A 16,026-nucleotide genomic window follows, 5' to 3' on the forward strand; every position below is an offset into this window, starting at 1 on the left:
CTCTTAGATTTTAGGTATATTTTGATTGGACTAGAATAATGCCTGATCGGTTTCAAAATTTGCTTTCATTGTTACCAAAGGTTCTAAGAATCTCTGAATTGCAAGGGCAAATTCCCATGCTTTAGAATATATATCAAGCTGGAAGGAATGCCTTTCATACAGCTTATAGAGTGTTTACTTTATGTACTAGGTATGATGTTTTGTGCTTTGTGTTCGCAATTGTACAACAGCCCCATTATATTATTCCTATGGGATTGTTATTGTTTGTAGTGTTGTTAGTTAATTTAGGATTATATTATTGTTGTTGTTGTTGTAAATAACGTAAGAATAGCAATACCTTTCATGTTCATGCTAATCATGCATTGTCATTACGTCCCATGACGGTTCACATGTTTGCTGTAGAATCTGAAGTCCATGGTTTCATGCGAATTGAGAGTTGAAATTGTTTGTTGTACTAGAAGTACAAAAGGGGGGAGTGTGGAAGCCAGTAAATAATTAACAAGGTTTTGAAGAGATCTTAATGAATGTTAGTTAGCATGAGTTAGGTTAACTGTGACCCTGGTGACGTGAGGAAGCAAGATAATGTAAGACAGAGTGAATTGTGTGAAAGTTATTACGACCTTGCAATATGCAGTCTTGCAGTCTTGTTTTTCTAGTGAGATAGCAGAAAAGCTTATGTATAAACAAAATGTATTTGTTGCTTTTTACTGTCTGTATTATTGCTAGAAATTGTCTGAAACAACGGTATAAAGGCTTGATGTAATTGTTTACCAGTTGAGAGACCTGTCCAGGACCCTGTGTCCTATGGCACTCTCTCCCTCCATGGTAATTACTGGAGAAATAATAAAGAATTTGATTTTGCTGCACCCAAACAAAAAGTGAGAACTGAGTTTTTCTTCGACAATTGTAAACCACTGTAATTGTGTAACTCACCAAACAGGAAAAGATACATTAATAAGGTAAAGAGTTTGTACTATACACAAGATGGCCCACTGAGGGCAAATGAGATATTTTGTAGCATCAAAGCATAGAGACCCTTTTGATTACATTCCTAACTCCTTCCAAAATGGAGAGACCTACACATAAACTCATCCCACCAGTTTGGACTCTGGAATGGAGGGGACAGAAATCCCTTACAAGGAGAAACTGGATCTTCTATATGCCCTGGACTCTGAGGGGCAAAGATTCCAAAACATAAGCAAGAGATCCCCATGCTGCTTGGCATGGGTCAGCCCTAAAAGACATATAGTGCAGCTTACTATAGAAGTTTATATGACCTTTAAAATCTAAGACTGATACTCATCTGCTTTAACTTTGAAAATGACTCTCATTTCTATTTCCTTGTTAATAACACTTTAGTTAATTACAGGCAGGGCCGGCTCCAGACCCCAGCGCGCTAAGCGCGCGCTTGGGGCGGCCTTTTGCTGGAAGGGCGGCAGGTGGGTCCGGCGGACCTTCCGCAGTCATGCCTGCAGGAGGTCCACTGGAGCCGCGGGACCAGCGAACCCTCCGCAGCTGCGGGAGGTCCACTGGAGCCGCGGGACCAGCGGACCCTCCGCAGTCATGCCTGCGGACGGTTCGCTGGTCCCGTGGCTCCGGTGCACCTCCCGCAGGCATGAATGCTTGGGGCGACCAAATTCCTAGAGCCGCCCCTGATTACAGGATGGGCTAAAGCATTTTCTTTGAAGAGGGATCTAAGATACAAATTGACCTGGGATAAGTGATTAGTCCCTTGGGACTGGAAGTAATCTGAATAATATCAGTGTGATCGCTGGTGTAAGTGACCAACTTTCACATAGTTCAGATTGCCTGAGTGGCCTGGCAGGCCCAAGGGGATTGTCTATGACTCCATGTTAGACAGTTATAGTGACCCTGGAGTTCACACTTGTTACTGGGTTGGTGAAATCTAATCATAGACCACACCACTGGTTTGGTGTGTCTGCCCAGCTTTATGACAGTCTGCCCTCAGGTTGGCACTATTGGTCGCGAGCCACTAGAGGCACTCACTAGAGCGTCCTCACTAGAGGCACCAGGTACTGAGCATGCCCAATCTCAGCTCCCTGACCTAGTCTTAACACTATGTGCTTGTGACATGCACTGATCATGCCTGTTCCCAGTGCCTGGCACAGACCTGGTCCTTCAGGCTTCTTGCTGCTCGACAAGAGCTCAGCAAGCCTGTCCTGGCTGGGACTCTTTCACTGGGCTTTCAGTGTGGCAGCTTGTCTCTCTCATCTCATCCCAGCCCCACACCACCTCCTGGGCCTTCCTACCATAGCGCTGCCCACCACACTGTGCCAGAGCGGGGCTGGGGCAGGGAAGCGGGGGGTGATCTCAATAGAGGAGGGGCTGCAGGGTGTGTGGGCAAGGGCTGGTAAAGGGTTGGCAGCTGGAAGGAGTCTGGACTGAGGCTCTCACCTGAAAGCTGGCTAAGGAGGTCAGACTGTGCAGGAGACAAGGAGCCTGAACATGGGGTTGGCTACAGCTAGGCTGGGCGCTGGGCTGAATGGACAATGCTTTAACCTTCCCTTCTCCGTGCTGCCCCAAGGCCTGTCAGGTCCTGTAGCCAGGTGACTAATAAATGGTTCCCTTGTTTTGCAAAGGCTGCCAGTGTCACTGTAAATACTCCCTGGGAGCCCTGCGCCCTCAAGGATCCAGGACAAGCCTCCAGCAGGGGTCTGGCTGGGCTGGATTCAGTGCAGGGAGCCCCAAAGGGAGATTGGGGTCACTGGTGCCAAAGGCCCCAACCGAACTGTGTGGATCCTTGGGGCCTGGCCCACTGAATGGATCATTCCCGGGAGACTGGTGACAGCATAGACCAGCCCTTGGGACTTCATGACACCATCCCTCTGGGCTACCCCTTCCCCCCAGCCTTACCACCCCCTAGGTCACCCCACTCCTTCCCTCCCTTCTCAGGTCCTTAAAAGAACAAACTTGGGGGAGGAGGAATCTAGCTAGCTGACTAGCTGAGAGACTGAGGGCTGGAAGGAGTGAGCGTCACCATTCTGGCCACCACCCCAACCATCTCCTGAGGCCCTGGGATTCCCAGTGACAACACTGGGCCTTCATTGTCCTGTTTCTGAGATATTTCTTGACCAGAACAGGCCAGAAAGAGAGAGGTCCAGATCACATTGCTACCTCCACTGGTTCCAGCTAAATTCTGAGAAGTAGCTGGGATGTGAGACATTGGTTCCTGCTGTCACTCACCACCTCTCCATGTGTCTTTTTTCTTCCTCTCCCTATTTCTTGTCTTTCTTTCCTAGCTCTCTCCTTTTGTCTAACAAGGGTCTGGCTGCATATTTTGCAACCGTGCTGTGAGCTCATGACCAGAGAGGCAGCTGAAAGCAATGCCCCAAACCGCCTGCACTGGTACAAATTTGCCAGGTCTCAAAGGGTCTGATCAGAGTATGGTCTCGGCCTGTGTTTCTCCAACACTAAGTTTGCAAGTAAACGTCTGTACCAAAGAGAGAAGCTGCATTTTCTACTTTTGCTGTTCTTTTTCTCTCCTCTTTTGTGAGTGTTTGTCTTGTTTTGTCTTTCAGGAAACAGGATTGGATTTTAACAGCAGCAATAAGAGCACCAGCCCATCTCAGCTAAATACCCTCCCCCCGCCCCAAAGAATAATTATTACTATCTTTAATACCATCTAAGGCCTGGTCTATACTACAAAAGTAGGTTGGGTTAACTACATTGGTCCAGGATGTGAAAATTCCACACCCGAGTGATGCAGTTAAGCTGACCTAACAATTCTTCCATCAACACAGCTGCTGCCTCTCAGTGAGGTGGCTATGATAACAGGAGACCCCACCCACTGGCATAGGTAGTGTTTACACTGAAGTGCTACAGTGATGCAGCTGACACTGTAACATTGTAAGTGACAGACACTATCAAACCAGGGCTTTTTCCTTCTAAAACCTCTCTACTGTTAAAGGGAAAGGGAACAGGGATATTGTTCAAACAAAAAGCCCTAGTTAAGACTTTACATTTCAAAGGCTTTAACTGTTTTTCCTTCTTTTTCTGTTTCTTTAATAAAAGGTTAAAGATTTTTAATCGTGTGTTTGCGATGGGACTAAGCAGCCCAAAGTCTCTCTATTCCAAACCCCCAAACCATGTTGAACTGTTTACTGTTGTACAGTGACAGAATCATTTCACACTCTTGACTCTCTGAGCTCATTTATTCCATCAAAATTAATGCAACAACACTAACTCTACCCCTGGCCCTAATGTGGCTCAGCAATAGGAGGATGGAAAGTTAGCCTCACCACAGCTAAATTTGTACCAGTATTTCCTTTACAACAAGGATGAAAATGATCTACAGAAATTGTCTTTGAGGCCAGAGCATCATTTTAGAACTTTATTGCAGCTTGTGCACTGCCTGATTATTCTATAGGCGTTTGTGGTGGGGGAGGACATCATTTGAGGTTTGCAGTGACAGGTTTAAAAAGGGCCATGTGACAAAGTTTTCTAGAGTTTGACATTTCCTTCTTTCCCTTTTCCACAGAACTACAACATTTGGACAGGTGAAACTGATAGATCTGATCCCTGGGGTGGTGTAGACGGGATGAATTATTGTAGAAAGTTGAAGTTTGTTTATCACGATACACACAAGTTACTGTTTTGACTGGCAGTATCCTGGCACCACTTTAGTCAATGTGGACCTTACACCAGTCCTTAGAACAGGGGGTTCTATTATGGCGGCCTTTCCCATGCTCAGCAACCCCTTTGATCACGCTGACACTGAGAGTTGCAGCTACCTGTTTTTCTTTGATCACAGCCAGAGCAGCACTACCCTACCCTACTATACTACCCTAATGCTGGCGCTTACTGGAATCTTTCATTTTTCCGTTATTAAATTAATGCTGGTTTCCTTGGCAATACTTCAAATGTAAAATCTGAGTCTACATGTGGATTTTAAAGCATTTTGAAGTAACTGCTCATAAGTCAGAAACTTTAGTCTCAGAGCCGAACTTCCCAGAGCAGAACACAGGCAGAGGGCAGCTACATGTGCATCTCGCACTTTCCAAGAAGGCTGCTGGGGGAGGACTCACCGTCACAGTACATGGGGGCTGCTCAGGGTCCATGTCACCTTGAGCTACCTGTGTACTGTGACATCAGGTTGCCTTCTGGCTGCAAGAGAGCCCCAGGCCTGCTGCACATACACAGGTGATTTTCTCTGGCTCATCAGCTTGGCTAGACCCAGACTGTACTTCTAAATCTTACCCTTCTTAACTTTTACAATATTTCTTTCCCGCAGGGGCTGTGGGTCCCAGACACTACCTGAGATCAGCAGGGCCATCCCTAGCTATTCTGGGGCTCTACGCAGCCCCCCATGGAGGGGTGTGGGGCCCCAGTCCTCTGTGGGGGGAAGGCCTCTGAGGGGAGGTAAAGGGGAGGAGGGGGCTGGCCCCAGGCCTCCGAGGGGGGGGTGGCTTGGGGGGCAGGGAAGAACCACCCCCCAGCACTCACTGGCAGCGCGACTGGGGCCGGGCCGATGCACTTCCTACCGCTGGTGAGTGCAGGCCTGGCCCTGCTGCAGAGCTCAGGGGAGCGGGGGCGGGGCTGGGGAAGGGGCTTTGGGGAAGGGATGGAGTGGGGGCAGGGCTGGGGAGGAGCAGGGGCAGGAAGAGGCAGGGCAGGGACTGGAGGAGCATGCTGCTGCGCAGGGTTTCCTGGTGCCCTATGCAGCTTCGTACTTTGCGTGTGGGTCAGGACGGCCTTTGAGATCAGTCTCAGGTAGGTCAGATCAGTTTGGGAGAATCAGAGCAAAAAACCAAACATTATCTGAGCCATAACACTGTGATGTCACATAGTATTTTTTTTGGGGGGGAGGACGGCATATCTTGAGAACTCCTTGCTCAAACACCATCAAATCTGGAATGTTACCCCCACCCCAGATCCCTGTGTGGCACAGTTATTTCCAAGACAATCCATTTATGCAGGTGGATTTTAGAGCACTTAGAAAAAACTGGCTGTTAAACAGTAAGCAGATCTCAATTAACTATAGCACAGCTTAATATCTCTGCCTTAATATCTTGGGGAAACATTGTATTGTGGTTATTTTGAGCTAGTGCTTTTTTAAGGAGCTGTTGCCTGGACCAGTGAATTTTTCATGTTCTTGGGTCTCTCTGAGTTCAGTCATTTCCACAGCACAGTAAAACTAGAGGATAAACACCAGATGTCTCTGAAACGTGAGAGGAAAAATGAAACTTCTAAAAGCAGATGAAGTTTGCATCTGTCTATCTAGGAACTCATGTGACCCCCTTCATCATATGGTAGTACCTGTTCTCACCACACAGCAAAAGCCAGCTCACCTTCTCCACATCCCCCAGCCCTTCAGTGTCCAGCAGCACCAGAGTGTGGCCACGTTTTCCAGGGTGGGGCACACACCACATCCAGATGCCTTTGGTGTGTGACTGGATTGTGGAGCCCAGCAAGAACCCTGGGAAGAGAGGACAGATTTCATATAAACACAGACACACAGTACACCTGCCCGAGGTCACTATGAGCCCCAGAAAGTAGCAGGAAATAGCACAGGAGGGGGCACATGACTCCAGGTCTCTCACCTTTTCTCTTGCCAGCCAAGAAGTTCATGAGGTAGGATTTGCCTGTGCGGTACATTCCCACAATGGCCACCACCACCACTGGCTGGGTGATGCCCTCCAGGATCTTCACAGCCTGGGAGTTCACCTGCAGGGCCCCGCTGGTGCTGTTATGAATGAGGCACATGGGCTCCTCCATGAGCATTTCTGAGGCCATCGTTCGTGGGCAGAATTGATCTGTAACTGAGAAAACAGACGGAGCTAGCCGAGCAGGTACACTGCAGGGATTCACCATGGAGGGATAAGGCACAGCAGGAGGCAGGTCTGATGTAACACCATCTCACCAGGCAAACAGCTCACTGAGTTCTCAGACAGGACAAATCCCTAGGGGAACAGAGTATTTTCCCAAACAGCTAAAAGTTCAACAGCATGGAAATGCAGAGAGAAGGCACCATTTTAAAAATCACACACACACTGGGAAGTGCAGAATAGCACTGTTCAGACCCCCCTCCAAGTGTCAGTAGTAGGTGCTGGGCTGCCAGGGGCACTAGACACCCACAAGGGTGGTGCCACATCACCTGCCAGGACTGGGAGTGCACAGTGCAGCTTATGAAAAGTCAGCTCAGGTCAATGACACGCTATAGGCATAGCATTTGAGCTCTACAACTCTTGCCAAGTTTCATAGATGACAGACCTTGGCCGTTTTTCATAGTAAATGCATCTACAGTCTCCTTTCCTCTGTCTCTCAGCTTACCCCTTCCTTTGGTGCGCTCTAGGATTTTCCCTGGCCCCAGCTAACCATTTTGTGAATTTTCCTTCCTTCCAGTTTCTGTCTCCTGCCCCACTTGGGACATTTCCCCACTCACAGCCACGCCCAGTCTGGAGATTCTTTGTCCCTCTCCTGGAAGACACAAGAGGGAGCAGAGAAGAAGCCAAGCCCCAAACTCAGTATTGGACAATAACAGTGAGGGTATGACAACACTTTCAGCTGGGGGTAAGATTCCTAGCTTGAAGAGACATCCCTGCATTAGCTCTAGCATGTTAGCTTGATCAAAAATAGCTGTGTAGCCATGGCAGTGCAAGTGGCAGGAGGGGCTAACCACCTCGAGTACCATCCTGTACAAGACCCTACGTATTTACTGAGCTCTCCCTCCTTAAATAAGGAGCAACTTCTGTCTGTGTCACTGTAGGATGTGATGGGCTGTTGGGATGGGTGGTCTGTTCCTCTAACAAGAGACTCTGTATGCTTGTCCATGAGGAATATAGGCAGTGGGGCATCTGGGTCATTGCAAAGTAACGCAGAACCCTTCTTAAATCACGCCCTCTTCCCCTCAGATGTGTCTATTAATTTTCTGCCCAGGTTTTCTACTTTAGGGCTTTAATTATCATATGTAACCCCTTTGGGGTTTAGAGAGCATGGCCCCTTTAAATCTTTTTCCTGGGGGGAGGGGGAGAGAAAGAAAAAAGGAGGGAAACTCCAGGGGGTGGGTCTGGAGCTCCAGGGAGAGAGAGGGGCAGCCGGCAGGCCCTGGGAGAAGGAAGCAGGGAGAACCTGCCTGAGGCCTGAGGAGGACAGGCCCGATCGGGGACAGCCCAGGACAGGAGCCCGGAGCAGCCTGTGCTGGGAGGAATCGCCCAAGAAGGACAGGCTGGAGCTGGACCCAGGATCACGGCTGCTCAGAGCTGCATGGGGCTGGGAGCACTGGGGGCTGGAGACTCTGCATTGGGAGCAAGGAGGGAGGCTGTAGCTAGTTCAGTGGGGAGGGGGTAGAGACCGTCGAATCGTGGAAATCAACGAATCAACGAATGGCTACGCAGATGGTGTCGGAGAGAAGGGTTTGGATTCTTTGACCATGGGATGGTCTTCCAAGAAGAAGGATTGCTAGGCAGAGACGGGCTCCACCTCACGAAGAGAGGGAAGAGCATCTTTGCAAGCAGGCTGGCTAACCTAGTGAGGAGGGCTTTAAACTAGGTTCACCGGGGGAAGGAGACCAAAGCCCTGAGGTAAGTGGGGAAGTGGGATACTGGGAGGAAGCACAAGCAGGAAACTGCAAGAGGGGAGGACTCCTGTCTCAGACTGAGAAAGCGGGACAATCAGCGAGTTATCTTAAGTGCCTATACACAAATGCAAGAAGCCTGGGGAACAAGCAGGGAGAACTAGAAGTCCTGGCACAGTCAAGGAATTATGATGTAATTGGAATAACAGAGACTTGGTGGGATGACTCACATGATTGGAGTACTGTCATGGATGGATATAAACTGTTCAGGAAGGACAGGCAGGGCAGAAAAGGTGGGGGAGTTGCGTTGTATGTAAGAGAGCAGTATGACTGCTCAGAGCTCCAGTATGAAACTGCAGAAAAACCTGAGAGTCTCTGGATTAAATTTAGAAGTATGAACAACAAGGGTGATGTCGTGGTGGGAGTCTGCTACAGACCACCGGACCAGGGGGATGAGTTGGACAAGGCTTTCTTCCAGCAACTAACAGAAGTTGCTAGATCACAGGCCCTGGTTCTCATGGGTGACTTTAATCACTCCGATATCTGCTGGGAGAGCAATACAGCAGTGCACAGGCAATCCAGGACGTTTCTGGAAAGTGTAGGGGACAATTTCCTGGTGCAAGTGCTGGAGGAACCAACTAGGGGAAAAGCTCTTCTTGACCTGCTGCTCACAAACAGGGAAGAAATAGTAGAGGAAGCAATAGTGGATGGGAACCTGGGAGGCAGTGACCATGAGATGGTCGAGTTCAGGATCCTGACACAAGGAAGAAAGGAGAGCAGTAGAAGAGAGACTCTGGACTTCAGAAAAGCAGACTTCCACTCCCTCAGGGAACTGATGGGCAAGGTCCCCTGGGAGAATAACATGACGGGGAAAGGAGTCGAGGGAAGCTGGCTGTATTTTAAAGAAACCTTATTGAGGTTGCAGGAACAAACCATCCCGATGTGTAGGAAGAAAAGTAAATATGGCAGGCGACCAGCTTGGCTCAACAGTGAAATCCTTGCTCGTCTTAAACACAAAAAAACAGCTTATAAGAAGTGGAAGATTGGACAAATAACCAGGGAGGAGTATAAAAGTATTGCTCAGGCATGCAGGAGTGAAATTAGGAAGGCCAAATCATGCTTGGAGTTGCAGCTAGCCGGAGATGTTAGGAGTAACAAGAAGGGTTTCTTCAGATATGTTAGCAACAAGAAGAAAGTCAAGGAAAGTGTGGGCCCCTTGCTGAATGAGGGAGGCAACCTAGTGACAGAGGATGTGGAGAAAGCTAGTGTACTCAATGCTTTTTTTGCCTCTGTCTTCACAGACAAGGTCAGCTCCCAGACAGCTGCACTCTGCAGCACGGTATGGGGAGGAGGTGACCAGCTCTCTGTGGGGAAAGAAGTAGTTCGGGACTATTTAGAAAAGCTGGACGAGCACAAGTCCATGGGGCCGGATGCGCTGCATCCGAGGGTGCTAAAGGAGTTGGCCGATGAGATTGCAGAGCCATTGGCCATTATCTTTGAAAAATCATGGCGATCGGGGAAGGTCCCGGATGACTGGAAAAAAGCTAATGTAGTGCCCATCTTTAAAAAAGGGAAGAAGGAAGATCCAGGGAACTACAGGCCAGTCAGTCTCACCTCAGTCCCTGGAAAAATAATGGAACAGGTCCTCAAGGAATCAATTCTGAACCACTTAAAGGAGGGGAAAGTGATCAGGAACAGTCAGCATGGATTCACCAAGGGCAAGTCATGCCTGACTAATCTAATTGCCTTCTATGATGAGATAACCGGCTCTGTGGATGAGGGGAAAGCAGTGGATGTGCTATTTCTGGACTTTAGCAAAGCTTTTGATACAGTCTCCCACAGTATTCTTGCCAGCAAGTTAAAGAAGTATGGGCTGGATGAATGGACGGTAAGGTGGATAGAAAACTGGCTAGAACGGTCGGGCTCAACGGGTAGTGATCAATGGTTCCATGTCTAGTTGGCAGCCGGTATCAAGTGGGGTGCCCCAAGGGTCGGTGCTGGGGCCGGTTTTATTCAATATCTTCATTAACGATCTGGAGGATGGAGTGGGCTGCACCCTTAGCAAGTTTGCAGATGACACTAAACTGGGAGGAGTGGTTGATACGCTGGAGGGTAGGGATAGGATACAGAGGGACCTAGACAAATTAGAGGATTGGGCCAAAAGAAATATGATGAGGTTCAACAAGGACAAGTGCAGAGTCCTGCACTTAGGACGGAAGAATCCCATGCACTGCTACAGACTAGGGACCGAATGGCTGGGCAGCAGTTCTGCAGAAAAGGACCTAGGGGTTACGGTGGACGAAAAGCTGAATATGAGTCAACAGTGTGCCCTTGTTGCCAAGAAGGCTAATGGCATTTTGGGTTGTATAAGTAGGGGCATTTCCAGCAGATCGAGGGAAGTGATCATTCCCCTCTATTCAGCACTGGTGAGGCCTCATCTGGAGTACTGTGTCCAGTTTTGGACCCCACACTACAAGAAGGATGTGGACAAATTGGAAAGAGTCCAGCGGAGGGCAACAAAAATGATTAGGGGGCTGGAGCACATGACTTATGAGGAGAGGCTGAGGGAACTGGGATTGTTTAGCCTGCAGAAGAGAAGAATGAGGGGGGACTTGATAGCTGCTTTCAACTACCTGAAAGGGGGTTCCAAAGAGGATGGATCTAGACTGTTCTCAGTGGTAGAAGATGACAAAACAAGGAGTAATGGTCTCAAGTTGCAGAGGGGGAGGTTTAGGTTGGATATTAGGAAACACTATTTCCCTAGGAGGGTGGTGAAGAACTGGAATGGGTTCCCTAGGGAGGTGGTGGAATCTCCATCCTTACAGGTTTTTAAGGCCCGGCTTGACAAAGCCCTGGCTGGGATGATTTAGTTGGGGTTGGTCCTGCTTTGAGCAGGGGGTTGGACTAGATGACCTCCTGAGGTCCCTTCCAACCCTAATCTATGATTCTGTGGGGCTTTGCCGAGAGCGGCAGAAGAGGGCACCGGAGGGATTTGCTGGGGGAAAGTTCACTGGCGCCAAAGACAACCAGGAGCACCCAAGACTCACCACTAGACTGGAACTTTGCTCAGGACCCCTGAACTCTGGGTGCAGACACATTGCTCAGTGTCTGCCCTTCCAGATTGTGCTACCACTGAGCCTGTGGGGCTTGGTTTGGATGCACCCGTTTTACAGCTCCCCTTACATTTCCCCTTGTTGTATTTCTCCTCTCATCCCTCTGTAAATAAATATCTCGCTTTGTTATATCCATTCTACTTTTCCTGTGGGTGGGTGTGTTCACTCTGGGGGGGTTGGAACAGGTGCCCCTGGGTGGAAGGGATTTCTCCTGTTGCGTTCCTGTGTGCGCTGTCTCTTGGCCAGAGCTGCCTGCAGAGCAGACTCCATCTTGGCCATGAGGGCGCTAAAGTTACACTTGGTGGCCTGTATGGGGAACTTTGCAGTACACACACTCACACACACACACACACACCCTACATCGCGCACCCTGGTCTCTCCTTCACAGAGCAAAGAAACTCCTGAGTGACTTTCATCTCAGTTTAAAAAAAATATATATGGAGAGAGGGTTATTAGAAGACCTGTGCCGAGGGGCATAAATCCCACTAACCAAAGCTGTGCTGGTGGCGGGGTTCCCAGAAGAGATGGAACCAAATGAGATTGAGGAAAGCCTAGATGCAGCTGAAATTCTGGGGAGGGTAAAGTTCCACACCCGTATTTACAACCGCAAAGTGCAGGGCATGGTAGCACTGTGTACTAACTCCAAGGAAGCAGATCTTGACAAAGTGCCCAAAGAGGTGCAAGTAGAAGGTATCCCCTGGACAATTCTGGGGGCAGAGCAGGCCCCTCCTAGTGTGCCTGTGTCACTTGGGGTGGATTCTTTAGCGCAGAAATTGCAAGCTCTGATGGTGGATGAGAAGTGGACAAGAGAAGAATTAACTTTAGCATTAGAGGGGCTCCAACACCTGCAGCACCAGCCTGGTGGGATGGGCCAAAGAGCTGGGAAACGCTCTCAAAGATGCATTGAAGCCGGTATGTGACAGTGCTCCATACAAGCGGTTACGTTCTTTCTCAGGGATGTCACCTGTACCTTCAGGGGAGGATGATTACGAGACCTGGAGGGATTTTACGGTGCCGCTTGTCCAAGAGTGGGAATGCTCTGATGCTGAGAAGCGGAAACGCGTGCTTGAGAGTCTGAGGGGACCTGCCATGCGAATTATCTGAGCCCTGAAAGACTCCAAACCAGCTGCCACAGTGCAAGACTATTTAACCACTCTTGAGAGTCTCTACGGTGCTACTGATAGCAGTGAAGACCTATATTATCATTTCTGCCATACCTATCAGGAGCCCCACGAGCGATTGTCGGATTTCATCAGGAGACTAGAGGATTTGCTACAGCAGGTAGTGCGGAAGGAGGGCATCCCCACCAAGCGCATTGATTCCGCTAGGTTGGACCAAATCCTCCGGGGCACCCGACAAGATGGGTTGATGTTGTGGCGACTGCAGCTGAGGGAGCAGGCCCAAAACCCGCCCCCATTCCACAAGCTCATTCGAGAGATACGTGAGGAGGAGGAGCGATTGTTGCAGGTGGATGCAGTGGTACAGCCGAAGATGGCAGCGAGTCACACCACCACAGTGCTTGGAGAGATGGAAGACGCCCCGTCAGTGGTAGCAACACTGAGAGATTTGACCCGAGAAGTGGCCATGATGAAGGCTCAGGGACATACTGGGCCATCCTCAAGAGTGGGGAGCAGCAGGAGGGGTGACAGCCGGTGAGAAGGTTTCTGTTATAACTGTGGAAGAGATGGTCACTATGCCTTGGACTGCCAGAACAAGACAGATCGTGCCAGGGTATCTCAGAGATTGCAACAGACCATTAGGAAGCTTCAGGGAAACACCAACAGTGCTTGGGGAAGGAGCAACCCAAGACTCTGAAATTCAAAGGCTCCCCGAAAAAACCCACAAACAGGGGTTACACATAATACCTCTGTTTTCAGTAATTTCTCTTGTTTCTCATCTACTGGCTTGTATTATGTAATGCTGTAAAGCATATAGGGTTACAGCTTATATAAAAGTAAAATATTAAATGTTATAGAAAAATAATTCTCTAGGGCCCCTTGAATGTGATAATAAACAAAAACAACCATTTTTGCTTTGCAGGTACTGCTACAAATGTCTTCAAACATGTAATCCCCTATTTTTTGTATTCATCTTATTTATTATATCTGCTAGTCCAATGTATGGGGCAGACAATGCTTCAAACTGGGAATGGCTAACTATAAAACGATTTCACTAGAAAAGATTCCAGTCAACTATCAGTATTCCCCTGTAACCCAGGACAGCTCTCTTAGCCCCATCTCCTGTTTTACTTATTAGACTTTGAAAAGTTTCTTTAAAACCTTTTATTTGATATGATTATACACTGTAGATTTATCAAAAGTACATGAAGAAGATGAGAATTTTAAATTTTAAAAGAGTCAGGAAATGAGGGGGAAAAGGGGTGGGTTTGGGGCTGTTTCTTCAGATATCAGTGTCAGAGGTTACACTCTTAGTGATGAACTTCCTGCAGTCAAACCTCTGGCTTTTGTCTTTTATTTTTTTAAATTGTAAAAACCTATACTTGTGGGTGTTATATACTTACCCTGGACTTTACAGTTTACAAGGAATAAATCTTGAGAGCAGGTTTTTTGGGTGTTATTTTTTGTTTGGTTTTGGTATTCTGGGCCCTCCACTTAAGTAAAGCTTTACAAAGGAAACTAACAGTATTTTTTAAAGTGCTCTTTTTAACGTAGATAAAACTGTAACAGGCAGCTTGGAGGGTTGGGCGACCTAGTGGTTAGAGTATGTGGCTCTCAGCCCCCTGCTTGGTTTAGGAGCCTCAGTCATTAAGGTCAGAGGGTTAGGGGGACCCGGACCCTCCCACTCCATTGGGTCTCAGCCAAGGGCCATGTGTATGAGGCGCGGCCCTCCCAACAGGGAGTCAGAATCCACTTCCCTGGGCTTCATCCTACCAGTCTGTCCAGTTTAGGGCATGGCCCCTTATTCCAATTTGCTGGGCATCCTGCTTCCCGTAGGACCTTCTTATGGGTGTTGGGTGGTTTCTTGCCATGGTCCCAGGCTCCTTTGGGGCAGGACAGACACACACTGGGGAGGGCGAGCTCCATAATATCCCTGGGGTTTGCTTACTCAGTTACATCAGGTGCTGGTGGCTCCTAGGTCCCCTTTGCAGTCTCCCTTGGTCTTGGCCATCTGATTAGTGCCTCGTCCCCTTGAGTAGGAGTCAGCAGACTCCTGCCTCTTTGCCAGTCAGCCCTGCACTGAGCCAGGCTATCTCCTTTTCTCCCCCGCCAGACCTGGCATTGGCTGCATGTATAATGGGGTGTGGACTAGCTTGGCCCAAAGTCTCCCTGCTCTGTTGGCTGGCAGTTTCTCTGCTTCATCACACATTTCTCCCTCACCCCATGAACCTATTTGGGGTCCAATCCCCCCCCCACACACACACATCTGCTCTCCTCCAGCCTGTGTAAAGAATCAGCATTCAGCTGGGCTCTTCCAGTCCAGTGTTGAATGTGGAAGGAAAAGGGTTGGAGGGAGAGGTACCATCTCAAAATCCAGGTGTTAGTATCTTTCATGGCATATAGCAGTGACTATTGTGAAGTGAGTGCCTAATAGGCAGTAGCAAAGCGAGTTCATAGTCCACTTGACTGCAGTGGCCTAGTCTCTTGGGAACAGCTTCCGACTAATGTACAAGATGGGGTGTTCTTTACCTCCCACTACCTGGGACAAAACAGCTTCTAGACCCATGTCCAATGCATCAGTCTGTAGCAGGAGATCTTTGGTGAAGTCAGGAATGTACAAAATGGGATCTTGGCAGAGCTGGGCCTTCAGGGCTTTAAAAGCCTCCTCACAAGCTTTGGTCCACTGGATTTTCTTTGGGCTATCATTATTGAGAAGATCGCTGAGACGTGCCACGATGGTTGAGAAACCCAAAATAAATTTATTGTATTGCCCCACCACTCCTAAAAGCCAGCATACCTGTTTCCTTGAGGAAGGTGTGGGGTACATCTGGAGGGCCTGGAGCTTATTGATCAAGAGTCACGTTCTGCCTTTTCCTAAGGTGTACCAGAGACAGATCGTCACCTGGACAATTATGAAATATTTAGTGGGATTTGCTGCCTCCCAGAGAGACCGTAGCACACCCATCATATGTTTTAGGTGGTCCTACCAGTTTCAACTGTAGACTACAATGTTATCTAGGTACATGTCAGCATATTGGCTATGGAGTTGGAGGATGTAGGCCATTAGCTGCTGGAACATGGCTGGGGTCCCATGCAACCCAAAGGGCATTGTTTGGAATGGAAAGAGCCCAAAGTGAGTGGAAAAAGCTGTTTTTTTCCCTGGACCATGGTGTGAGGGAGGAAATCATAGACTTTAAGGTCAGAAGGGACCATTATGATCATCTAGTCTGACCTCCTGCACAATGCAGACCACAGAATCTCA

The 16,026-nt window shown here is 48.6% G+C and overlaps 1 protein-coding gene across 1 annotated transcript in view; it reads right to left on the minus strand.

The window, feature by feature from the left end:
- The window catches only part of LOC123352005 (guanylate-binding protein 1-like), a 174,153-nt gene extending 167,400 nt beyond the window's left edge, over window positions 1–6,753 (minus strand). Inside the window, exons 1-2 of the mRNA XM_044991689.1 lie at window positions 6,561–6,753; window positions 6,309–6,436 (exon numbers count right to left, since the gene is read on the minus strand). Of these exons, the coding sequence (XP_044847624.1) occupies window positions 6,309–6,436; window positions 6,561–6,753 (321 nt within the window). The remainder of the gene's footprint in view (window positions 1–6,308; window positions 6,437–6,560) is intronic.
- Window positions 6,754–16,026: the final 9,273 nt, after the last annotated feature.

This window comes from Mauremys mutica, chromosome 17 (assembly GCF_020497125.1).
Source record: "Mauremys mutica isolate MM-2020 ecotype Southern chromosome 17, ASM2049712v1, whole genome shotgun sequence".
NCBI classification, from domain to species: domain Eukaryota; kingdom Metazoa; phylum Chordata; order Testudines; family Geoemydidae; genus Mauremys; species Mauremys mutica.